Raw genomic sequence first — 27715 nt, 5'->3', positions numbered from 1 at the left:
ATCATCTCATTTTCCCACATACTATTTTGGAAGTTATACACTCTGTTTCTATTCCTTTTGTGATTCCCCTGGAAATTAAAATATGCATCCTAAATTTATCAATAGCTAATATTAGGACAATGTAAGGACATTAAAACACTTTAACTCACTTTATCCTCTTTTAACTCATATGAAATTGTCATCTTATATTTTAAATATATACATATATGTGTGTATAATTGTTTAGATTTACCCATATATTTTCCCAAATATTGGTTTAACACTAGAATAGCAATCAACATTTGGCCACATTGACAGATTATAGGAGAAAAAAATCATAAGAATTCTCAATAGTTGCAGAAAAAGCATTTGATAAAATTCAGCACCCACTCATGATAAAACTATTTTTAAAACTAGGGATTAAGTGAATCTTCTTTTGTCTTTTAAGAGTATGCCCGCTTTTACCACTTCTCTTCAACATTGTGCTGAAGGTTCAACCTAGCGATGAAAAAGGGGGGAAAGTATAAAAATTGGGAAAGAAAACTCACATTTTTTAAAAGATCATGTGACAGTATAGATAAATAAACCAAAGAATCCATCAAAATCCTAGAGGAGAACACTGGCAACACCTTTTTCGAACTTGGCCACAAGCTAAAAATGTATCTTAGCAAGATACATCTATGAAGGCAAGGGAAACAACCAAAAATGAACTACTGGGACTCAATCAGGATAAAAAGCTTCTGCAGAGCAAAGGAAACAGTCAACAAAACTAAAAGACAACCTACAGAATGGGAGAAGATATTTGCAAATGACATATCAGATAAAGGGCTAGTATCCAAGATCTATAGAGAACTTATCAAACTCAACACCTAAAAAAAAAAAATCCAGTCATGAAATGGGCAGAAGACATGAACAGACATTTCTCCAAAGAAGACCTACACATGGCCAACAAGCACATGAGAAAATGCTCCACATCACTTGCCATCAGGGAAATACAAATGAAAACCACAATGAGATACCACCTCACACCAGTGAGAATGGGGAAAATTAACAAGACAGGAAACAACAAATGTTGGAGAGGATGTGGAGAAGGGGGAACCCTCTTGCACTGTTGGTGGGAATGTGAACTGGTGCAGCCACTCTGGAAAACTGTGTGGAGGTTCCTCAAAGAGTTAAAACTAGAGCTACCCTATGAGCCATTAATTGCACTACTGGGTATTTACTCCAAAGATACAGATGCAGTGAAAAGCTGGGACATCTGCACCCCAATGTTTATAGCAGCAATGTCCACAATAGCCACACTGTGGAAGGAGCTTCGGTGTCCATCGAAAGATGAGTGGATAAAGAAGATGTGGTCTATGTATACAATGGAGTATTACTCAACCATCAGAAAGGACGAATACCCACCGTTTGCTTCGACATGGATGGGACTGGAGAGTATTATGCTGAGTGAAGTAAGTCAATCGGAGAAGGACAATCATCATATGGTTTCACTCATACAGGGAATATAAGAAATAGAGAAAGCGATTATAAGGGAAAGGAGGGGAACTGAGTGGGAAAAATTAGAGAAGGAGACAAACCATGAGAGACTCCTAAATCTGGGACACAAAGGTTTGCAGAAGGGGAGGTGGGCGAGGGATTGGGGTAACTGAGTGACGGGCACTGAGGGGGGTACTTGATGGGATGAGCACTGAGTGATATACTGTATTTTGGCAAATTGAATTTAAATTTAAAAATGTAAAACAAACAAAGGGAGAGAGAGAGGGAGAAACAGACTCCCCGCTGAACAGACAACCCAATGCAGGGCTTGATCCCAGAAAAATAAATAAATGAACAAACAAACAAACAATCTGTAGGTAAATTATTATTATTGAGTTAATAAGGTTATAGGATACAAGGTCAAAATACAAAAGTCACTGATATTCCTGTACACCAAAAATAAACAGAAAGTAAATGTTTTAAAAGTTAATATTTTTAGGTCCACCAGGGTGGCTCAATTGATCATCCAGCTCTTGGTTTCAGCTCAAGTCATGATCTCATGAGTTGTGGGACTGAGCTCTGAGTGGGACTCCACACTCAATGGGGAATCTGCTTGAAGATCCTCTTCCTCTGCCTCTCCCCCTGCTCTCTCTCTCTCTCTCTAAAATGAATAGTACCTCTGTGCAGAAATCAATAAAAAAATGTTGATAGAAATTAAAGTACTCTTATACAAAATCAAGTTCAATGAATGGGACTATCAATACTGTTATCGATTTTTGCCAAATTGATTTTGAGGATCAATGCAATCACAATAAAATGTCAATAGAATCTTTTTAGGAATCTAGTAGGCTAATTCTAAAAATAGAGGGTTAACCATTCCTGAAGAAGAAAAGTAACTTAGGAGGACTTGCTTCATTTAATAGCAAGACTTCTCATAAAGCTACAGTAATTAATACAGGGTTGATATCCAGACTGATGCATAAATAGTCTAGGATAGATATACAGACCTAGTCTAAAAATACATCCATGCATCTAGACAAATGATGTAGAGAAGTGGTGGAGGGATAAATAGTGTTGAAATTGTGTATTTATGTGGGAAGAAAATGAAACTGTTCCCCTAACTCATGCTATAAATGAACATCATTCCAGATACATTAAAGAATTAACCGTGTAAGAAAAACAATGGAGCTGTTAGAAATTACTCTACAGAGAATACTATCATAATCTAAGGGTAGGAAAAGACTTCTTAATCCAGGCAGAAATAGCACTACCCATTAATAAAAATATTATTGAACTAAATCACATTAAGAACTCTGTTCATCAAAAGGCACCATTAAGAAAGGGAAAGGGCAAGTTACAGAATGAGAGAAGGTATGTGTACTACATGTAACGGACAGAAGTCACATCCAAAATGCATAACGTACACCCCGAAGTCAGCAAGAAAAAGAGAACTCAGCAGTAATACAGGGAAATGGCTTGAACAGACATTTCACAAAATCAGACTTTCAAAGATCCAATAAACACATGAAAAGGTGTTTCATGAGAGACATAATTAATAATTCAGTAAAATGCAAAATATAACCACAAAGAGATTCCACTACACATTCACTGGATTGACAAAGACTAAAATAATTGAAAATATCAAATACTGAAGAAAATGTGTAACAGGAGCTCTCATAGAGCTGCTGATGGGAGGAAAAGAATTATGTGGTTATTTTGAGAACTCTCGGGCAGTATCTAGTACAACTGAAGTTACATCCTATCATCTAGCAGGTCCCCTCCTAGGACAGTACTAAGACAATGTCTGCAAATGTGTACAGGAGACTGACACAGGATTAAATATGGCCATATGGTCACGATAATCCCAACTAGAAATACCTCAATCTATGTCAACTTTAGAAGGTATTAATACATTTTGTACAGCCCCATGATAGAATATTGCACAGCCACGAAGAGGAAGGAATCATAGTGACATGCAACATCAGAAACAAATTTGTTGAGGCAAACCAGATGCAAAATGCAGAATTACACTTTTTTAAAGATTTAGTACATGTATTTTTTAGGTTTGTAAAATTGTCAAATATTTTTAGACCAACTGAACTTCTAGAAAATTATTCCATTTGTGTTACAGGCATTTTTAAAATGCATGATCCGATTTTATTCCTAAAATAGATTTTTAAATTTCAGGAGATAGCTATGAGGTCTGAATTAAAATTTTAGATACTGTAAACTTAAGAGTGAAAATGCATTCTTTTAAAACATTTTATTATTGAAATATAGTTTGATATACAATGTTATATTAGTTTCAAGAATACCACATAGTGATTGGACAATTCTATAACTTACACAGTGCTTACCATGGTAAGTGTAGTCACCATATGTCACCATATGAACATTATTACAATATTATTGACTATATTCCCTATGTTGTCATGATCCCATTTCTATAAAGTTCAAAACCAGGCAAAATGAAACTATGGTGTTTAAGAATGCATACCTGGGGCACCTGGGTGGCTCAGTGGTTCAGCATCTGCCTTTGGCTCAGGTTGTGATCCCAAGGTCCTGGGATCGAGTCCCATGTCAGGCTCCCTGCAGGGAGCCTGCTTCTCCTTCTGCCTGTATCTCTGCCTCTCTCTGTGTCTCATGAATAAGTAAATAAAATCTTTAAAAAATAATAATGCATACCTAAGTAGTAAAATATTTTTTTAAATTAAGGAAGTACCTATCAGACTTACCTATCACGTAAGTCTGGTGATTATCTTTGGTCAGAAAAGAGGATTGCAACGATTTCTGGGCTGCTGTACTATTTATTGAACTGATGTAGTTGTACAGAGATATTCACTTCACTTTAAACAGATTCATGAAGCTGTACATGTCTTATGGACTCTTATGTATATATTCCATTTTCATAATATAACAGACACAAAAAGATGCTGAGAACCAAGTCACTCTTCTTCTCTGGGCATATTCACATTTTGGGGGGCTGTCTGGAACGGCAGAGGAGGCAGCTTGGGGAGGAGCCCGCTGAAGACCAAGTTGCTGCACCAAGGAGGATGGATCAGATTGATGAAGGCCATCCAATAGCCTGGGAGCCCTAACTAAGCAACTCAACAAAGATAAGCTATATACAGTGGCTGGTTTGGGTCTGTTTTGCTTTGTTTTCCTTTGTAATTTTTAGTAGAATTACTTCCTTAGCCCTGTAAAGTTGTTCTTGCAATATTCCGTGTTATTCAGTTTTCACATTTACAACTTTCAATCAAGAGTCCTTTGGGCCTGTCAAGTTAGGAGTCCTAGTCAATTTTAGTTACTTCCTGTAAATAGGAGCTAGACAAACTTTTTAAAAACGGTGTAATTATTCAATTTTACAAGTGGTCCTTGTGCTTAGTAAAACTTCCATATCTGCCTCCTACTTAATGTTTTCATTTTCTGTTAAACTATGATCAGATTCAATCATTTTGACATAATTGACTACAGCTGCTTTTATTTTTAAAAATTAAGGCAATCAACTTTATTAAAAGTAATACATTAAAAAAAAAGTAATACATCAATTAAACAATTAGAGAAACGCCTAGGTGGCTCAGTGGTTGAGCGTCTGCCTTTGGCTCAGGTTGTGTTCTAGGGTCCTGGGATCGAGTCCTGCATCAGGCTCTCTGCATGGAGTCTGCTTCTCCCTCTGCTTGTGTCTCTGCCTCTCTGTGTCTCTCATGAATAAATAAATAAAATCTTAAAGAAAAAAAAATTAGAACTTGTACATGGGGCAGAGCCCTAGACCTAGCAAAGAAGTTTTATGTATATTTTTCTCTAAACTTAGGATCCAATTAGAAAGGTTTTATATGAAGTTTCCAAAAATAGAAGATTCTGGGGCTCAAAAAGTTCTCTAAGGCCAACTTAAATAACTTGAGAAGTGATATGAATGGCTTGTGTCCCCCAACATTAACCAGATGTCAGTGTTTCAATGCATACTCACAGAAACACCAGCGAGCTGTCCCAGAGCGCAATTCTGTGCATTAAGTACCGGCAACCAGCTGACGCCAGTTCATCCACTTGTCTTTGTTTGCTCATGTTTGTACATGTATAAACCCAAAAATGGTTGTTTAAAAATAAACATGTCATCTCATAGAATGTTTAACTTTTTTTTGAATGTTGCTTAAATGTGGCTTTCAGAGATGTCTGTGTAGTAGAGTTAAATGCTAGAACATTTTTTTCTTGATGACAAGAATATATTATCTCACACTTGAAGTTTATTCACAGAAATCGCTGGAAAACAATTCACGGAGGCTCTCTCTGCTCAGTGTTTTAAAAGATCTCAAAAACCAAAGCCCATCATACCCCAGGGTTTTCCTTATTTTAGGCAGAAATTACACCTGCCGCCTTTTTGTAATAGGCCTTATGTAATAGGCATAGCAATATTTAGGCTCCTCATTAATATAGCAAGGAGTTTCATTAAACCTGATTTATTGCTGTCACTTTGGAAAAGCCATGGGTTTGTGCTGCATTAGGTCACAAATCCATCCTGCCCCTTAACAGAAATTTATTAACAAATAAGTTTTGTTGTGGGGCTTGTCAGCTTTTAGTTGGATGACCATGCTCAAGAATTCCATACATTTGCCAACATAAGAAATGTTACTGTATGTGGTCTTCTGAGTTAATTGAAAGAAATGTGTCACTTCAATTTTTAGTTTTCTTGAAAGTCACATCAAGAAAATGCAGTTTGCGTCCCCACCACCTGTCATTATCTTACTTCTTCCTCTCTTCTGCCAGGTTTTTTTTCCACTATGCCTTTCCATTTTCATCACCGTTGAGCTGTATCTTGCACATTAAGGAAAGCCAGGAGGAAGAACTAAAGCCACGATACACTGCCCCAGCCCAAACATGGAGAACCCTGAAGACCCAGAGTGCTCTACCTGGCAGACTCCAGCGTTCAAGGAACACGCACCGTTGTCACCATGCTACAGAGGACACGGGGCACCACCTGAGGTGCTCAGAGAGGCAAGATGCTCAAGAGGTGTAAGATGTCCTGGCACCCTAGCTACTGAGTGCAGGGCAATAGATCCTAGCACTGGTAGGCCAAGGCTGTCAGCAACATACATGCAGTGTGTGTATTATCATTTTCCTCCCACCATCTACCTTCTGATAGAGTGAAAAGGCCAGAAGGCGGAAAGTAAAGAAACTGAGATTATTCATGGGTTGGGCTATACATGGAATTATCCAATTTGATTTTTTCAATTTCGATTTTGAAGATTTTAAATGTAATTTAAATATAGTGTGGGGGGAATGCCTGGGTGGCTCAGCAGTTGAGTGTCTGCCTTCAGCCCAGGGCGTAATCCTGGGGTCCCAGGATCGAGTCCCACATCGGGCTCCCTGCATGGAGCCTGCTTCTCCCTCTGCCTATGTCTCTGCCTCTCTCGCTGTCTCTCATGAATGAATGAATGAATGGATGAATGAATGAATGAAGTGGGGGGTATTAACACTTTAAAAAGTCTAGAATATATTCTTTGGGTCACATTCCCTTTGTAGCAAAATCAGAACTGCATTATGTTGAATTCACTTAACAGTAGCAAAGACAGGAAGCTTGTTTTGCAGACAGTCCACCAATGATTGCATGGTACAAGTAAGTCTTGGGTCCAAATCATGGTTACTTCAGCAAGCAAACACAAGGGAAACAGGTAAACTCTTTCCCAGAGAGGACCTGACTCTAGGGCCTAAACCTTGAATGGTGTGAGACGGAGAACAAATGCCTGGCTATGGGTACCTCGCGGACACTTCGTGAACTCCTCAGAAGAGTGGCAGCTAAAACTTGTACCTGGCTCACTGCCCCACTCCCAGCTGTCAGTCTCTCAAAGCTAAATCTAATTTTCTAGAGCCTGCCTCATATTCCAAAATTCTAAATGAAGAGAGGCAAGTACAACAACTCGGAAAAGATCAAAAGATCATTAATATTCAAGACCTTGATTTCTGGCAAATCTTCCTCTGTGATGTGATCAGGTAAGCTGAGATGAGAAAACTTTGTTCCAATTCTAGGAGCTACTTATTACTGTATTTCTGCTCTTTGGTTGACTGAATTACAGTCCCTTTAAGTTTTCAAATGGATTTCTCTCAAAAATCCAAAGTGTGGTTATGGTACCATTTTCACTGGAAAAGGAAACACGATCTATATTGTCAGCATTTAAATATATATATGAGCAAAGACTGGCATTTCAAAGTAAAGACCATGAACTTATACTTGGTGTATAAAGGGGAATGTGAAAAAGGCTAATATTTTTAAGTCTCTATTGTGTAGAAAAAGAACTGGAGTTTGAAATATTTGGGAGAAAAACTGCACATGCAAGACAGACATCCAAAATGGCTCAACATAATTTATTTTTTTTATGTTAAAATGTACAGAGTTCTTTTGAAAGTACTTGCTAGAAAGGGGAAAAAAAAGTGATATTACATACAAGGAGAGGAAGGGAGACCGACTGGCCCAGGAGCGCATGACATGGAGAAATACAAAGGCATCTAGGCACCCCTTCCCCGTAGCTTACAAGTCACCATGAACAAAGTACAAAGAGGTTACAAAACAGGAAAAGCAAATATAAACAGACAGGAATAGACTTAGCTTCATTTGTACATGCGGCTTTTAGAGGCATCTGGAGCTCTATTCACACACTCTAGAGATCTCTTTAAAGAGAATTTTTATCTTTCTTAAAATAGTTTTTAATATTCTACAACAAAGATAAAAAATTTTAAAGATGGAATGAAATGAAAAAGCTCTTATTTTTAAAAGGCATCAAAGTCACTAACAGTGAGTTTTTAAATTTCTTTTTTAGAAGATTACCCAAGTTATCTTGCTAAAAATACATTTTTTTTAAACAGAAGTGAAAAAATGACAGGTACCAATATTACTGTGTTGGATAATTTCTTTTATAATATAGAAAAGAACATTTTCTCTACAATAGTTCTACAGTCACAAAAAGGCTTGTGGAAAAGGGAGCTGCCCGATTGAATTTTTTTTTTTTAAAGAAACAAATGAAACCAAACACAACCGCAAACCAACTGAAACTGAATTCACGGCCCTCCTTTCAACAGCTTCTCCTTCTGCCTTGACCCACCCTCCTCCCAACATACCTCCCTCCCGGCCCACCCCGTCCCCACCCCAACCAGGAAGCAATGACAGAGCTGAAGATGTAGGGAGAGGGCAGCACAGTGCACTTTCTACATAGGATGACTGGGAACTGGAAGAGTATATACAGAGAAACTGGGTCCTACACAGCCTTGCACATGCTCAGAATCGATAGTGGGAAGATGTGGAATTCTGCCTTTTTCTACCTAACACGTTTATAATTGAGAAAGTCAATTAAAGTGTATAAAAAAAAACAACAAACCTGTGCATCTGAAAAAATTTAATGCCTAATTAGTACTTCAAAAATTTATCTATATAAAATGTACAAATAAAGGAGAGAATTTAATGCTTACAGGTATTTCTTTAAGCAGTACTTCCCCCTTTTGGATATTTGACTGCACATACCAAGTGGTATAATAGTTTCCATCTTCTAATGATGGAACATATATATAGATAATATATATATATATATATTTTTTACCTATCCCTGGAGCAAGTAATAGGAAGAGAATGGGCGAACTGGCTGCACGAGAGAAAAGATAATGGGAGTTGGAAGCAACATAGGAACCTGCTAAAACCCTGCTGTCCAGATTTGCCCTACTATGCTGGTGGTTGGTTTATCCCTCTTCTCTTTTAACCACTCACAGGAGAGGGGCTGGTGCACTCTGATTCACAGGGAATGAACTCAGGATCTCAAGACAAATGAAAACTAGAGGTATGTATCATTTAAGTAGCTATAAAACTCACACCATGATCTCCCTTCTGTCATCTCTTCCGACATAAACAGTGTCAAATGTTTGTCAGGTATTTTTCAAATCACTGAAATGTACAGTCATCCATCAACACTTTAAGTAAGAGGCTAATCACTGGGGACTGCTGTTTGGGTTTAGTCAGAGTCGAAGGCTCAAGAATCAAGACCCTTAGCATCTCAAAGTACATACTTAAAAACAAGAGGCTGTATGGAATATGTGTTATGGCTGATTCACCAGGTGGTAAAAAACAAGAGGTATATTTCCTCTTTTTGATTGTTAATTGACCATCTTTATTCCTCCAAGGCGGGATTAGGATTGCAAACAGCTTTCCTCTGAGATTCTGCTGTTAACTGAGACTTACAGTATTTTTGTGTCTCTGAGTGCTGAGTGGGAATAGTAAAACAAAAACAAAATAAAAACAGAAAAAAAATTATATTACACTTGACTTAAGAAAAACAAACATTTCAATGTAGTCCAACTATAAAGAAACATTCTTGGGGAAAAGTTTCAAGAGGTGTGTGTGTGTGGTGTGTATGTGTGTATGCTTGTGCGTGTGTGTGTGTATGTGTGTGGGGGGAGTGGAGGGGATTTTAAAAGGAGAAGCATTTTCCTGCCTCGCTTTATTAATAATAATAATAATAATAATATTAACAATAATAATAAGTTTAAGGAGCTTGGGTTGTTCTCCATGTCCCCATCCGAGTCTCCCGTAAGTGCCTCCTGCTGGAATGAAGTAGGAAATGAAAGGTTGGGTCTGGAGGAAAGGGTCTGGTTAACCCCCGAGATGTATATATAACATTTAAAATGACAACATTGGGAGCTGCAAACAGTGAGGGGAAACACACATTTTAAAATAAAATAAAGATAATTCGCTTTTACACAAATTCTGTCCATGTGGTATGTAAAGAAAGTAAGGCTCTTTTTAATTATGAAAAGATTTTTGTGCATGTTTCCCCTATCCCCAAATCCATTTTTAGATGAGTTCTATTGTAAAATGTTCAAGATTGCGAAGAAAACCAAAACCCAGAACAAAATGAACCCAAAAAAAAGAGAAGACCAGGTTTTCTAAAAAATAAAATAAACCAAAGAAAAATTCCTCTAAATCTACAGCAATATTTTAACTGGAAAAAGGTCCATTTTTCTCTGGTTTGTCAGTATAAAAGGTTCCTTTATTTATATATATTTAAGTTTTTAGTTGCAAGTTCATCTTGCTCATCTTCTCATGTAAGGTCCATTGAGTGACTGCTTGGGCACGCCAGCAGCATTCATGTAGCTGTGATGGGAGGGGCCAGTGTACATCATGTTTCCATGAGGGTTTGGCTGCATAGGCTGCTGGGTATAGGCCTGGCTCCCCATCATCCCCATCTGCATCTGCATAGGATACTGTGCTGTCTGGTTCATGTAGGCAGGGTTACTATGGTAACTGCTGTTCATCATGGGCTGTGTCATCCGATAGCTGTTCATGGCATTCAAGGTGTTCATATTCATGGAATTGACATTATAAGCGGGGGTCGGCATCAAATTAACCCCCATGTTCATGCCACGCTGAACAGCCAACGCACGAGGGCCGGCCTGCATGGCAACCGCTGGTGGGCTGCGGCCATACAGCTGCTGCTGATGAGCAGCTGCAGAGGGCAGTGGCGCGGATTTGGAGCGGATGGAAATGTGCCCTTTGACTGGCATCTGCCCTTGCAACCTCTGGGTGTGAGGAATGCCAATGTTGGTGGCAGACATGTTGCACTGTAGCAGAGGTGACGTGAGGTTCATGGTGGTAGATGCCAAGTTTGGGGGCGGCGTCATGGTGGCTTGTGCTTGAGGGGTTCCAGCTAATGGATGAGACGGAGCTAGCTGAGCCAGTCCTGTATTAGACAAAGAAACACTGGTTGCATAGGAAGTCACAGCAGGAGAATGGCTATAAGGCATGGCATGAGGGTCCATAATGGTGTTTGTCAGCTGCTGCAACTTGGCTAAACTGAAGGTGGCTGATGGTTGAGAGTAGCTGCCAGCACCAAAGTCCCCTGGAATCCTCTCATAAATACTTATGTTCCCAGTGCTTCCCGATTCAGGGATCTCCATGATCATGGGCGCTGGAGTGAAACTGTTGTTCATACTGCACTGTGACAGCGGGGGCTGCTGCTGCGGTGGGGGCGGAGGCTGTGGCTGCTGGGGCTGGGGCTGTGGTGGCGGTGGGGCGGGCGGCGGTGGCTGCTGTGGCTGCTGGGGGGGTGGAGGCTGTGGTGCTGGTTGCGGCGGTGGCGCCGGTGGGGGCGGCTGCTGCTGCTGCTGCTGTTGCTGTTGCTGCTGCTGCTGCTGCTGTTGCTGCTGCTGCTGCTGTGGGGGTGGGGGCGGCGGCTGCTGCTGGTTACTGGGGGGCCTCTCCACCACACAGCTCTGAGGTGACTTGATGTTGCAGTTGGCTGCCGCAGGCTGGACGCTGTTCTGCTGCATCATGCTGCAGCTGTTGCCCATGTTTGCCATTTGCTGAGTGACGACACAACTGTTCTGGGTGAGGCTGCTGGAGGACGACAAGCCACCATAGGAGCAGCTGCTCTGCGAAGAGTTATTCCCACAGATGCTGCCACCCATTGTAGAATCGTAACTGCTGGGGTTCTCGTAGTTTTCTGTGGTGCTCTCGATGCTGCCCAGGTCACTGAAGCCACTGTCCACCACCTGCTGAGAGTGGTCTGATACGGAAGGCACATCCATCATGGGGCTGGTCTCCATGTTCTGCATAGAGGGTGCGGACAGGGATCCTTGCTCCGGGCTGATCTGGGTGTAACCACTTTCGAGGGCAGGCACGTTGGGACTACTGACTGAACGGACCGACTGGCTGGGATGAGACTGAACGGAAGATATGGGACTATTATGTTCCGAAGCATGGCAGTCTTCAACCATTGACATCTGAGGGTCTTCATCAGCCTGGGTATAACTCTGCAGGGTCTGACATGCTGCCAGAGTTTCTTCACAGTCCTGGTAGGCTCCCTCGTGCTCGTTACTTTCTTCTTGAGTCAAAGACTGCACTGCTTGCACAGTTTCTAGATCCAGTTCACTGTGAGGAATCTCTTCTTCCTCTTTCAGCTCAATTAATTCTTCCTTAGAGTTTGAATCTTCTTCATGATCATCCTCAGACCCTGGCATATGCTCTGATACCATGGATGTTTCATGGGAAGTCTGTTCCTCTTCAGAATCTGGTTCTGTTTCATCTTTATCCTTTATATTCTCCCTACTGCTCTGAATATTAGTATCTAAAAAAGACTCCTGACTACCGGGCTCCTCCTTGACGTCTTCTCTAATGGGTTGTTCCTCTAGCTCTTTTTTCTTGGTAGGTTCCAGATGACCATCATCTTCATCATCTGCATCATGGTCCTCATTCTGGTTTGTCTCGATAGCCACTTCATCCTCTTCCTCTTGCTCCTGTTCTTCCAGTTCTTGTTGCTCCTCCTCTGATTGCCTCTGCTCCTCTGAGACACGGGGCTTCTCTTCTTCCTCTTCTATCTCAGGCTGTTTTGTTTCTGTCTCAGGACTGTTGCTATCCACTGGAGAAGCTGCTCTAACTTCACTGCTGGTTGTATCTTCTTCTTCTCCCTCTTCAACCTCTTCTGCTTCCGCGTGCATCTCCTCTTCTTCCTTTCCTTCTTCAGTTAAAGGCAAGTCTTCTTTTGGTTCCACAGTTTCTTCATTCTCTTGAAGTTTGGGTTTACGTCCTTGTTTGGGAATGGGGACTATGGGCTCAACAATGCATTCTTGAGTAGAAATGGGTATGATTTCCCGATTCAACTTAAATCCTGGTTTGCGACCAGGTCTTTTCTTCCAGTGGATAGGTTTGCGGCTTTTGCCTTTGGGCCACCCCTTTTTCTTTTTCATAGGCGTGGATGTATCTGGCTCAAGTTGAGAATCTTTCACATCACATTTTCTCAAGAGAGATACTGGCTTTAGGATAGGAGTGTCTATACAGGAGGGATAAAAAAAGAAACATCACATTAAAAAAAAAAATCACAAGATTTTGTGTTTGTACTAGTGCCTTTTTCTGAGATCATACATGCAACGGAAATGGTTTTACTAATCATCACAAACTCCTGATTACCTTCACTTTCAAGTTAAGAATTGAAAGGACAAACCTAATCAATGAGCTCTTCTAAAGTCACACAGTGACCTGGCTGAACAATGAGAATCCCAGTCAATGCTCTGCTGCCACCCACTAGTTAAAAATCAGGTTTATCATCACCAATCGCACGGCTTTAAGAAGTTAGTCTATATGTCAGTTTTCTCCTCTAGCAAATGGAGATAAGCGGTGTAAAGATGCAAATGCTCGGCAGTTATTACAACTGCTTCAGACAAGCGGTATTTACTGTGTAAGTAAAAAATCAGCTCGTCTCTTTTTTTTTTTTTTTTCTCTCTCCTGTTTACAATTTATATCATCTCTCTGGTTTTCTTGGTTTCCATACAATCATTACTTCAGGTAATATCATGAGTTAATTACCCCAGGCCATGACTAAGCAATCCTACATGAAAAACTGCTCAATGTTGTGTTTGTACAGGAATAGCCACAAGGCATTTAGTCCTAGACAAATACTGACCTAAAGAAAAAGTGAAAGCACCAATGACAATGATTTATTAGAAATAAATTTGATATTAGCATTATTTTCTCTCCATTACCTTTTTCTATTTTTAAAGATTGTAGTAAATTGTGCATAGCAGAAAATGTACCCTTCTAACCACATTTAGGTGTCCAATACAATGCGGCATTAAGTATATTCACATTTCCCATTAATTTTTAAAGGAAAGAACCCAAGGCAAGAATAGGATTTCTAAGAGGGAGCTAAAAAGGCACAGTTAGCAATAATAACTTGAAAATTAAGAAAGGAAATGGCCGCATCAGAGAATACTTGTCCAAGTCAACAAGAACTTAAATAGGGGATATTATTTTAGTCTACAATGATCCAAGAGAGAATTTTACTGAAGAGCCAAATTTATACAATTAAGTCTTTAGTTTCCTAGTTATAAAACTCAAAGTGTAACACAATAAAACTGTGGAAAATCATTTACAATAAAGCAAAGCACTCATCTTACCACTATATTAAAAGTACTTCTTATATAAAAATATGAGTGGGGAAAACACAAGTGTCTACTAGATATGAAATTGAGCAAATTTATTTTTTTAAAGAAGGATAAAAAGCTCAATTAGTTAATAAATAAAAGCTGTATCTCCATCACAAATGGCCAAATAGATTCTTCCAAATTCACCTGCCAAAGTAAAAATGCTCAGTTTGACAGCCCCTGCCCCACTCCACCCATTAAGGCAAACTCTGCTTATGCAGGCAGCATGATGCACTGGTAGAAACCTTAGGGTAGGATGTAAATGACTAGCCTGTGACCCCGCACATATACAAGCCCCAATTTATTGCTAAATGACAAGACTATTTTAAAAGTAAATCACTGGATTTTTTGCTATGCCATGAAATTTAACCTACCCTGAGGCATTTTTATTAGAAACTTACTACTCGCAGAGAAAGGCACATTAGAGATATGATTCAGAAGGATTCCTGAACAGATGTGAAGCAAGTCCAATTTACACAAATCTGATCTTAAGAACCATCATCTTAGTATGTATCCATTTATAGCAATATTTACTAAGTACCTATTTTAAGCACTCAGCATACAAGAATTAGCAAAATAGGTAAGTCCACAGAGTTTACTTTCTAATAAAGGGTTATTACTTCAATGTCTTCCTGATGCAAAGTTCAATCCACCCATTAACTAAAGATCCACATAATGGCTAAGAAAGGATTAGACAAAAAAGAACAACTTCCTAACAGCAAGATATTCTCTACAGAGGCAAAAACAGGTCCTATATGGAAGGGGAAACTAGAAAAAAAAAAAACTTAAAAAAAAAAAAAGATAGAGGGCTCAATGAGAAAAAGGGGGTGAGTATACTTCACACAAATTTTGAGAGGTTACCAAGTCGACCGCCCTTCATTTGGGACATGTGTCGTTTTTTCAGCCTTTTGCTGGAAGGGTTTGGAGCTATCACTTACAGCCTGTTTCTTCAAAAACAATAAAACTTCCATAAAGCAACAGTTTTGTAAAACATACCATCGGCATCATCTGACTCTTCATCATCATCTTCATCTTTAGATTTCCTCTTAGTAGAGGATCGACACCTGAGCACATCCTGTGAGGACAAACGATGGAAGTACCCTCTGGAGAAGAGTTCATTTTCATCCTCTTCCTCTTCTTCTTCATCAATCTCAAATGTGGGTTCTAATCTTGGCATCGGCCTCTCGGAGTCAGAGTCTTCAAAAGGCTCATCTAACACCTCTGTAGTCTCTGAAATAGTTTCTGTGACCACACTGCTATTGTGGTGTTTGCGTTTTCGGACCCTCCTTCTTCGGTGAAGAATTGGTTTCTATTTAAAAGAGGAAGAAAGTATTTTATTTACAGTAACGAATACTATAATTTCTATTAATAACATAATTTATAGTTTTTGAACCTAACAGAATTAGCAATATAAAATGGTTTGCCAAGAGAGATTTTAAGTTTATTTATTTCAAAATACTATGGTAAGATACTATACATAAAGTCATCACAGAAAGATGTTGGATAATTGAATACAACTTTGCAAAAGGCATGCCCAAAGAGCAGATACTATAATTCCATTAACAGTTCAGTTAAACTTAACACCCTAGGAAAATGCCTATTTCAATCCTGAAATGACACAGAAGCTGATCCTTTAACTTCTCTTTACTTCAAGAGAGAAAAAAAAAGTTTGTTTCATAGCTCTAAACAGAACCATCAGCAAAGCTGTATGATACTTTCATGAGCTATGAACCACCCATAAGGAGTCATAGTAGAATGTAAAAATATGGAGCCGATACGTATTTCTTGATGCTAGTGAAGCATTTCAAAAGTAATAAATCTGTTATTGGAATTTGGCACATTAGGCACAATCTTGTACTAGGATTGATTGAATACCTTAAACCCTACAATAGATACAACAAAATGATAAAGATGATGCACCAGAGATGATCTAAGCTAATCTCCTCATTCTATATAGGCGAGAAAGGCTACAGGGCTTGTTAAAGGTCACATATCCAGTCAGTATAGAAATGGCTGGAAAACAGTCTCTGATTCCCAGTCAAGAGAATTTCTTTAAGAACTTCTAGTATTTTGTACATGATCTCACTGCGTGTTATATAATATTCTGTTGGTTACATAGGGAAATAGCATAACTTTATCTTATAAATAAGCAATATAAGCCTGGAATGGCAAAACTATAGTCTTCATGATCACGTAATGAATGGCAGAGTTAGCCAGTGTTCAGTTTTTCTCTAAATTTAAATTTACTACTCCTTTTACTTGACAATACAGCTTTCAAATTAGGTTAATCATATCTGTTTCTGCTCTTTGGAAAACTGCTGATTGGAACATGAAATATACAAGATGAACCGAGAATACTCTATAGTACTAGAAAGTAAGGAAATGCTCAAAACAAAGCAAAAAAACCTCACAATGATGAGGGTATATATTAAGTTAAAGGGATACTTTTAGTTTTAAAACTAAAGTTAAAGACTCCTCATGGCCAAAGCTAGAACAATTTGAGCAACACATTAAATCAAGTTGGTACTGCTGGGTTATAACTCAATGTATCAAGTAATATCTGAGTCCATGCTGGTATAAATAAATGCTTGAAGAAACAAACAGATGGGTGGGAATGAATAAATAACGAAGTAGAATTCCAAAAATTTAACACAGATATTCTGCTCCTAAGGAATAGAGTGTAACTCTCCACATATCTGAAGTGTGGACTGTTGTCAGTGACTACCTTCCAAAGAGTACAGTATGGGAAAGGGGGAAAAATGGAGTGGAGAAACCTGATAAACACAACCTCAAACCTGGGGATCAAGGCTGACATCAATAGTGAAAAGTCATAATGGCAGTAATACTCTGTGTTTGGTGTATAGGTGTGTGTATACATACATATATAACAAGATAGCCTTTATATGATGTGACAAAATGACACTTTACCTCTGTGGTCTTCTTCCCAAAAACATATTACCCCATTCTACTATCATGAGGGGCATTCTAAAAAACCTAGCCAGAACTCGTGAAACTGTCAAGGTAGTCAAAAACAAGGAGTCTGAAAAAATGTCCTGACCAAGAAGAACCAAAGAGGCATGGCTACTAAGTGTAGTGTGGTGTGCTGGATGCGGTCCTGGAACAGAAAAAGGACATAAGGGAAAACTGAGGAGATCCAAATAAAGTATGGACTTTAGTTAATAAAACACTGGTTCACTATTTGTGACAAATGTGCTGTACCAACATAAGAATAGGGGAAACCGGGTGTAAGGAATTTAGAACTCTCTGTACTTCCTTTGCAATAATTGCATACATCTAAAAGTGTTCTAAAATTAAAAACTTATTTTTTTTATATAAAGTCCTACTTGTTTTTTCCATAAGGTTCTGCTAAGGAAAGGAACAATTTCACTGCTTTGGATGAAAGCTGGTACCCCACTACTATAGGGTGGCTCCACCCAGGGGGCTGAGCTCAGTCTGGCTGGCTTGTGGCAATGCTTTAAATTCACTCCACAGCCTGCAATGGTTCTGGTATACAATTTACCAAAACTCATTATCATCATCACAACGTATTTATAAACTGGCTATTGTTCCAACTTTGCAAGATGATGAAATAAAGTTGAGAAAATATTTTTAAAACCAGGTTAAGTCAAACCACTGGAAGAAAAAAGGGAGAGATGGAGACGGAAGATGAGAACACAGGGGGAAAAGTCCCATCCAAGATGAATGGCATCATTCTGAGCACCCCAACGTAGGGCACCACTGCTCGTCTAGCTATCAAATACTTTCCTCCTTTTCTAACATAAACATTTCTAATCTCTGCATACTTTAAAATATTTTTTAAATCTCTGAAATTCATGATTATAACATCAAGACACCAAGTTGAAAAAGTTTGTCAGCTCTTCAATAAGCTTATGGTGTCTGTGTTCATTTTCGTGAACCACAGAAGCCATCTCCACATTTCACAGGTTCACTGGGAAGATCATAAGCTACAGTATATTGAGGCATAAAGTCTAAAAAAAAAAAAAAAACACACTAACAGTTTCTATATTTACTTTTTTGGAATCCAAGCATAGACAGATGTATACAATAAACTGCAACTGGGGAAAGAACAGACAAGTAAAAAACAAACAAACAAACAAAGAAAATTGCCTTACTTTTCTCTTCAATGTGGGCTTTGTCAGAATGGGTGGGGAGCTGGACCGAGGGCTTTCCGGCTCCTCCTCCTCCTCACTACTCTCACTGAAGCCTCTGAGGAGGGCCCTGTCACCATCACTATAGCGGCGGGGCAACCTATCGTTGCCTTCAGGTAACCTACACTTCAGTGCCTCGGGGCTCTTCTTGAGCTGTCCTCGCCAGAGCTCAACCCCCTCACTCAATCTTCTTTTGGGAATGTCTGGCTTCCCATCCTGGCTCGACTGCTCCTGAGAGGCTGCCAACTGCTCCTCACTTTCAGTATATTGTTCTTGGGAGGTTTCGGATTTTTCCTCACATTCTCCATATTGTTCCTGAGGAGTTGATGTCTCTTCCAAGAGCAGTTTAGATTCTTTATCACTAAAACGTTCCTGGGTTTTTCTGTTCTTCCTCCCCCAGCGGCCTCTCCGGGATGGCTGATTATTTGCAGGAAGACTATCACGGGGAAGGACTTGTTTGTTCAGACGGGTCGAACTGGCTGGTGCTGTAACTTCTGGTTTCTTTTCACTTTCTACTGAAGAATAAGAATCTTGCTCTTTGTTTTCTCGAGATGCAGACTTTCCCACCTGATTTTAGAAAATAAAACCATGCTGGTTAATTTTTCAGTCTTATTTGGTTATACCTCCTACTTGACCTCTTAAAAACAGAGATAAGAAAACGGAGCTTTAAAAAATAAAAGTATTATTTAATAGCTATCATGAATATTTCTCAGGTTTAGGCACTGCTTTAAATAATTTTTAAGATTCATTCAATCCTTACAACCACTGTATGAAGTATTATTATTATACCCTCATTTTACAAACAAGGTACCTGAGGCACAAAAAATACAAGTAACTTGCCCTACGGTATGCAACAGCAAATATGGAAGCTGGGATATAAACCCAGGCAGTCTGATCCAAGAGCTAGTGCTCTTAGCCACTATACAATCCCACCTTCAATAAACAAAGTGAATAGCACTGTTCTTATAAATATTAAATGATAAAAATTTACCAAATTTCTCAGCAATAAAGTTTATAAACAGAGAGGAGATGGGCTCTGGGGCATGGGCATGAGGAGAAAGAGGGTGTTTGAAAAAAATGAAAGAAAATGTAATTATTTTGATTTATTTTTATTCTAAATATTTAATTTCATTTTGAAAATTAAATTACATTAAACAGGGGTGTGAAACTGTTTACGTTTTTCAAAGGAGGACATAGATTTTTAAAGGATGAAAGCACAACTTAAAAAAAAGAACAGAGAAAGGTATGCATCATGTGAAGAAAAATACTGAAAACTATACAATGTTAACATTCCCTCATTAACCCTTTAATGGCTAAAGACATTTGGGTAACCACTGAATTATTTAATGCTCTACTAGAAAACATACACATGTTCACATTATTTCCTTAAATTTATTTTAAGGAAAAGGGATCGTTGTTTCATTTTTTAACAATAGTCAGAATTAAACTCAGATTCCTCAATTACTACTACACGGCTTAAAATTTAGCCATTTATCAGCACTCTGGTAAGAAATTCTTAGTTCTAAGTAACACATTATAACAAATTTGAAGGTCTCCTAATGATCCACGGCTTAAAAATACACAAATAAGTAAACAAAACCCAGTCTTTCTGAAATCTCCATCACTGAAATCAACTATGAAATTCTAATGTGAACTGACTGTATTGGTTTAAGATATTGTAACATGTTTCACAAATACTCATGAACAAGTCAAAAATAGAGCCTTCCGTCATCAAAAATAGAGACTACTCATGCCCTTACACTTGTCTCTAATTCTCTTTCCTGGCACTGCGGCTCTTCGTTTTCTCCTTCCTCAGCCTCCTCCTCTTCCTCCTCCGAGACAACAGAATTGGAGACAATGACAGGAGTCCAGCGCAAGCATTCTGGATCTACATCCACAGGTCGCAAATTCAGCTGAAGCTTTGCCATGTGATCCTGGATAAGTTTTTCCCGGCGGATTATCACAAATCTGGAACCAAAGCAAAGTTTACAGCAATCAATGGTGTGTGTACAAGGAGTGCCTGACAATGAATATGGAGCTATAACCCCCACAGAACCCTGGAGATGATGACAAATGCTTCAAAAATGGCCTGCTTGGGAGGATAAAATATAGAAATATGTCACTATACGAGATAGCTAAGAAATACGGAATTGGACAGATACTTCACAGTCAACAAGAGCAATGGATGAAGTCATTTGAACCATTCACTGTCTCACACTTCCAATCTCTGGAATTTCTGCTACTCTCTCGTACTCTATCTCTATTGTCCAGCTTTCTAGTCCAATGCCTCCTTCCTTTCTCTGTGATCTTTTCCCATACTCTCTAGATAAGGGGGAATTAAACTTCCCCTGTCCTATATTTTATTTTGTATCACTTACATGGAAAAAAATCATGGGTATATTCTATTAGACGTTATTTCTAGAGTTTTTATTTACTTCCTGTATTGTGAAGGAGCTCCCAACATTAGAAAATAAAAGATTCAATAGCATAGGTCCAAAAGTTAGAAGGAAGACTAGAAAAAAACAGTTAAAAAGAAAATATGGTCAATAGTATCAAATATCACAGAAATAAAAATGGTCTCTCAGGATCACTAAATGTACCACTTATATTAGTTTATGCCTTTTTATTGATAATATGGCTGCCTGATCCAAACACTTCCACATAATTATCTTTTGAGAGTGTGCCAAGGGGTATGATACTCACTGGTCACTACGGAAGTCCAGCATTCTTAGGTGGTGGAGTGTGGAAGTAATGTCTTGAGGGCAGATTCCAGTCAACTTGCTTAACTTCTTAATGCTGATTTGCTTGTCATTTTGGTGATAAAGGCACTCCAATATTACACTTTTCCAATAAGCCATGTAGGAAAGACGACCTAGATCGGATAATGGTTTCTCTGGAGACCCTGCTTGGCCTTCACGCTTTGATAACAAATAACCTAAAGAAACCCCCGAATCACAAATATGTCAGAGAGCCTAAAATAGGCTAATTCACCAAAATAGCAATCCCCTCTTCACAATCAATCTAAGCAAAATAGGCAATAATAATGTCAAAGATATATTCCTTCAAGAAAAAGAACAAAATTGAAAAATTACTCCAACACATATTTCCACAAGATGACGTAATTTGTACATACTGAACATTAGGTTATTATTACTCTATCTATACTTACTATAAATCACGTTAAAACATTCAAATTGTTAAAAAATCATAGGACTTCATATTAACAGGCTGCATTAACAAGATTAAGGCAATAATCCTTTTTATTTTATGGGGGGAACCTCCCTTGCATGTTTTATTTGGACCACCAGATGGCAACAGCTACACCTGAATTGTTGAACAATACAAAAGAATGCCTTCATTTTTATGTAATCCTATCTGTTAAGATTGTGGTTCTTCTGCGAGTGAATCAGATGACCATTTCTCACTTCAGCCAAAGCTCTCCTAACAATTACCTCACCTTAATTCTTAGTAAGCAAGGATGTCAGCGTGAGGATGTCCCCGTGAGTGTATGGTGGGATTTGTCCTCCTGTTTAGAGCAGGACTCTCAAGAACAGGAAGAGAAAGGCATAAATACTAAGAGAAAGCACTGACAATGGAGATGGCAGAAGAAATGCAGTTTTTTTGTTATCAAAGGACGCTTTACTAAAAGCAGTCTGTAAATAGTGTAACATGGGAAAATAGATTACGTTACGAAAAGCAAATGAAAAAAAAAACTGTAATCATAGACTGTTGTTTGTGTATCTCAAAAGTATAACTAATTAGTATAATAAAATATTTTCCCTTAACTTTCCTATTTAATGGCATAACATCCAAACATGAGTCCTATTTCAGAACAATATATTGATATTAAAGGAAACAATCTGAGTTGCACTCTCTACTACCAATCTAAAAAGGCCAAGAAAATGTACAAAATCATCATCAATGGCACATATTTCCAATAAAATATTCAGGAGTACAGTCTAAGGCCAACTAGAATAAGCTGCACTGGTCCATCTGAGAATTAACTCCTTAACACTGGTGATATAATCATCTGATATTTAGGACTGCCTATATAAAAATATTCCTCAAAACTTGCTATTCTATAATCAATATAAAATTTATTGTAAACATATATTTACTTTCTAAGCAAGACTATCAACATGTAAAACAAGATTCAAAATCTACATTGACTTTTTTAGAGCTGTTAGCTTTTAATTTTTAAGTCAGATTGAATTATTTCCTACACCATTTACTTTTAGGGTTTTTTTAAAGGTGCACTGCATATTTTAACCACTAGGTAGAGCCCGTAACTAAAAAATGATGTACGCATTTTCTCAGGTAATTGGGTAACAAAAAATAAGGCGAGCGCTGTATTTCTCTACTGTACTAACTTAAGTAGTTATATAATGTATTGAGTATTACTGTCAGAATTATCATAAAACTAAGTTCCACTGTAAATTCAGAGTTTATAATTAAAAGTATTTGCAATAGGTCACACAAAAGTGAGTATTCAGTATAAGCTATTTTAAAATATTTCATGTCCAATCAAAAGAAAAAAAAAAATTCATGACTTTAGGTTTTAAAGTCCCACACTGCAGTATGACAAAAGATACTAGCAACCAATAAATCATCTGTAAATCTCTAAAAATACAGATATCACAGAAGGTCCACAAGAAGAGATAATGAAAAACTGTATTATATAATCCTTACTGAAATCGATGAGAAACCTGCCATAGCCCTTACGCTGGTATTGGGGAAGAATCATTATACAGGAAACGTTGTACTTCTGTTGGCAGTGCTTTTCCTGGTAAAGAAAATTGTAAAACAACATGTGGATAAGACTGAATAGTAATGCTAATTATCAAGAAACAAAGACTAACAGTCAAAACCACAGCCCTGGTCCTTTGAGAATAGCAAGCTCATCAAGAAAAAAATACCCCACTGGGAGGAGCTAGGACAATGTTAAGTCATTGCCATTACCCACAAAGCAACCATCCCAGGAGAATAAAAATATAAAATAAAATTATGCCATCTAACACCATCTGCAACTCCAAAACAGTATGTCATTGCCTAAGATGAACAGAGGAATCTGAGTCCCAATCAATCTGCAAAGCTACAAATGATGAGTCAGTGTGGTACTCCAGAAATGGGAAAATTCATCAACCATTTCAAAGATTCTCTTATTTCCTGCTCTGGTGATACACAGGGCAGTCCCATCTCTCCACTGGTTGTACCTAACTTCACAAAAAATAATCTGAAAATGTTGGGTACAGTTCCTTTAAAAATCAGGCAGTATCTATAAAATTACATTTAACTTCTGAAATAGCCAACTAACAGAAAGCTGGTACTTTCCACTTACCTGTTTCATACACTTAGATTTTATCATAGGCTAACTTAAGTATAAGTACATCTTTTATGTGGTTTGACTACAAAAAAACACCTTTTGTTCTCCCCAAGAGAATGGAAGATTATTAGGAGAGAAAAATATCCTTGAATTAAAATGGCTTCTTATTCTTATTTAAATTCTTCAAATTTAAACTAGGAAGAGAAGATTTAAACTGAGAAACAGCTCACAGAGGTAATGACTGTTTATTTCACAAGTTCTGGCTATTATTACCCTGGGAATAGAAGTGATTTAAAACCTTTTCCTCTAGAGTATAAATGGCAGCTCATGTTCCTAGGAGAGTAGAGTCTGTTGAATGTTATTAGGCACCTTCTAGCACTTGATATGATTCTGAATGTTCCTTCTATTTTCCTTTCCAAAAAGCCAGATAGTACTTAGAAGGTGCTGATAGTGTAGTTTCTCCTCAGGGGAAGTGACAAAGATTGTTTTAGATTTCCATGTGAATTCAAACAAATTTTAAACTGAATATACTTACTTTAGAAAAGTAGCCAACAAGGTGGCAGCCCTTGACATCATTCTGTGTTAGTACATAAAAAAGAAATGGCTCCACGTCATAATAGAGCGTTTTGTGGTCAAGAAACAACTTTGCCAAGAGACACAGGTTCTGACAATAAATGGTACTGACATTCCCATCAACCTAGAGGAAAATAATAGAACAAAATGGTCAGGAAAAGTGGCTCTTTAGTTCAAGAGTACACATCACTTACAAATACCTGTGAGTAACATTGTCCAGCCTCAGAGAAGCTGTCAGTAATCAGAACCTGGAAGCTATCCTTTCAACAGTAGAATTAGAACACCTGCTGTTTTAAGACTACTAAACATATAAAATACTGTACTTCGACAAAGTATGAATAGCTAGACAAAGAAATGATGACTCTTTTAAAAACAGCACTTTTTGCTTTTAAACAGGACTGGCGCAAATCGAACTCAAATAAAAAAAAATACCAAAAAAAAAAAAAAAGATAAAATAAACGAGACTGGCTGTAGTAATCCCTTAGATGGCAAGCTGATGTGATTCATTTTTAAAAGGAATCCAACAAAAGATCTAAAAGCAACCTCTTCTAAAATACATATGTTAAGTAAAACAAGATATAACTATAGTCTGATCTCTGCCAGCAGCTAGAAGCAACACAGTCTGACCGCCACGATTAGATTTACCCCCAAATAAAGCTATTTTCAGGAGTATTAACTATTGCCAGAGGCACCAAGCAGGTTTCCTAGGTTGGAACTCAGCAAATGCAATATTCCCAGACACAAAGTCATATCATCATGACAAAGTGAAAAAAAATTTTTTTTATATCTTTACAAAATAAGGTTTACTACAGCTATTAAATATACCTCTACAAAATATTCCTTTAAGTAAAGCAAGAGAAATTTTTTCATTTAAATACCATTTCATACAATTTTATCACATCTAAACATAACCAATTAACCAATCAGTTGGCATTTTTATAATCAAATGGAATCCTGAAACAGAATAATTTATTTTGAGATCAAGCTTGTGTGATCTTGGTACCATTTGGATTGGCCTAATTCTTCTTCTCATACAGCTGAATTACTGGGACTCAATAGTGAGTAAAATAACATTTCAAAAAAAACTCCAAGTACAATTAGATGCAGTTCAGATGGCACTACATTTGAAATGATAGGAAGATAACTATAAAACATCTACTTTACCTCAAAGACAGAAATATTATTTTTTCTGTAAATCTCATTGGCAGGAGGATGGAACCAACCACATTTCTTCATGTGCTGCTGGAGAATAGTTCTACTTTTCATATATTTTAGACAGAATTCACAAAGATACAATTTAGGGAGCCTGTAAATAATTAAAAAAAGACAGGGCTTTTTATAAGACTGCAAACTTTCACAACTATCGTTTTTTGAATCTCATTACTACTCGAATAAAAAGGTAGAGAATGTATTGTTATCCCCATTAATGAAAGAGAAAACAAACTAAAGATAAAACTAATTTGGTTAGCGGCATCTAACTAGTTAACAAGGAGGGCAAGAGTGAAAAGTAAAGATACTCAATTCAGTGCTCTTCCTATTAGACTAAATGCTTCCCAGACTTTTTAAAAAGTTACCCACTTGGCAGACAATGCAAATCGCATATTTTCCCCTCCTTGATAATCTCTAATAAAGTAGAAAATAAAGCCTACCTTCAGAACACACCAATAAGTGAAGAAGATTTTCTCAGCTATATATTCTTTCTTCCTTTATTTGATCATTCATCCATTTTTTTTGGAACAACATGGCTTTGGACAGCATGGGTCCGCTTATATGTGGATTTTTCTTGGTAAATACAGTAATGTAAATATATTTTCTCTTCTTTAAGATTTTGTTAATAATATTTTCTTCTCTCTAGCTTACTTTATTCTAAGAATATAATATATAGTACATGTAATAAAAAGCATGTGTCACTTGACTGTTTATGCTATTGGTAAGGCTTGTGGTCAACAGCAGATTATTAGTTAAGTTTTTGGGAAGTCAAAAGTTATACATGGATTTCTGACTGTGTGGAGTTGGTGCCCCTCACCATGGTGTTGTTCAAGGGTCAACTGTGCTACTACTGTGTGTCAGGCCCTGTGCTAGGTGCACTAGGTATAGAGTGCTGAGAAATATGGATATAAAATGGGTATTATAAAAGCAGATTTTATATATCTTTTTAAGTATAAAACTGTAATAATATGTCTTTTCAGGTTTGGACATACTACACTACCTCCTTCCCTCTACCCCTGAAATTCTGGCTTTCCCTCTGGTTAAATATCACATTAAACCCTGAAGCTTAAAAGCCAACAAGTGAAATAAAAGTTCAAATTATTCTTTCAGATGTTGTTATTAATTTATATTTATACAATAGTAGTATTTTAGCAGTAATTTAATATGACATCTTTACAATGTCCCTTTTATGAGGAGCTAGGCAATAAAGTTACTGGATGAATTCATAAAGTAATGGAAGTAAGAGTCTAAATTAAAAGCCAGTGGCTTTTACACCTATTGCAGTCTCATCCAGAAGACCACGTGGCTCTTCTAATATAAAATACACACCTCATTTATCCTCAGCACAAAAACTTCCCTGTATCCTGAACTGTGTCCACAACTGGTCATGCCTTGCTAATCTGAGATCTGATACCATCACTAAAAACTGTATATAGAAAAATACTAGATATGATGACAAGAACTATAATCTAAACAAATAACTGCATTTTTTCTCAAATAAATAAGTAATACATAAGTAATAAGCTAAAGGAAATTTTAATAAACCTCATTAAATTTAGTTGTACCAGTTTGGATAGCTATGCTTTAAAACTATTACATCAGAATTAAAGAAAAAAATAGATTAACACAGAAAAATCTCTAATTTCCTAAAGTGTGAAGACCACACTATTTTTTCAAGTACTACTTTGGAAGCCACTTTTAAAACATAATTATACCTTATCTGAAAACATCTAACATTCAACAAAGGCCTTTGTCAAGGTAGACTTATGGAGCACTAGCCCTGTATGCAGTTAGTGTTTCACACTCAAACAAGGGTGGGAAAAGGTATGTGATTTTTTTCCTTCTACCTTGGAGATTTACAATGTGCATTTACTCTTCCAAAACAGTCTCACAGCTTACTTCTAAAACTGTTGTTCACAGCACACTAAATGCTTCCAGGGAACTGGTGAGGTACAGTATTTCTAAGTATTTACAATACCTAATACTAGTTTCCAAAATCTCTCATATTAGACAAACCAATATAACCTGATAT

The 27715-nt window shown here is 37.7% G+C and overlaps 1 protein-coding gene across 7 annotated transcripts in view; it reads right to left on the bottom strand.

The window, feature by feature from the left end:
* Window positions 1–7794: 7794 nt before the first annotated feature.
* Window positions 7795–27715, bottom strand: part of KAT6A (lysine acetyltransferase 6A) — a 114119-nt gene continuing 94198 nt past the window's right edge. For all 7 annotated transcript variants that reach the window (XM_025440798.3, XM_025440730.3, XM_035699892.2 and 4 more), the window contains 8 exons: window positions 25639–25780; window positions 24437–24598; window positions 23268–23361; window positions 21282–21513; window positions 20339–20546; window positions 18543–19145; window positions 15406–15718; window positions 7795–13259 (listed from right to left, as the gene is read on the bottom strand). In XM_025440798.3, the coding sequence (XP_025296583.3) occupies window positions 10525–13259; window positions 15406–15718; window positions 18543–19145; window positions 20339–20546; window positions 21282–21513; window positions 23268–23361; window positions 24437–24598; window positions 25639–25780 (4489 nt within the window). In that variant the 3' untranslated portion in view covers window positions 7795–10524. The remainder of the gene's footprint in view (window positions 13260–15405; window positions 15719–18542; window positions 19146–20338; window positions 20547–21281; window positions 21514–23267; window positions 23362–24436; window positions 24599–25638; window positions 25781–27715) is intronic.

This window comes from Canis lupus, chromosome 16, assembly GCF_003254725.2.
Source record: "Canis lupus dingo isolate Sandy chromosome 16, ASM325472v2, whole genome shotgun sequence".
Lineage (NCBI taxonomy): Eukaryota > Metazoa > Chordata > Mammalia > Carnivora > Canidae > Canis > Canis lupus.
Note: the sequence above shows the minus strand (reverse complement) of the source record. Positions and strands in the feature narration are given on the sequence as shown.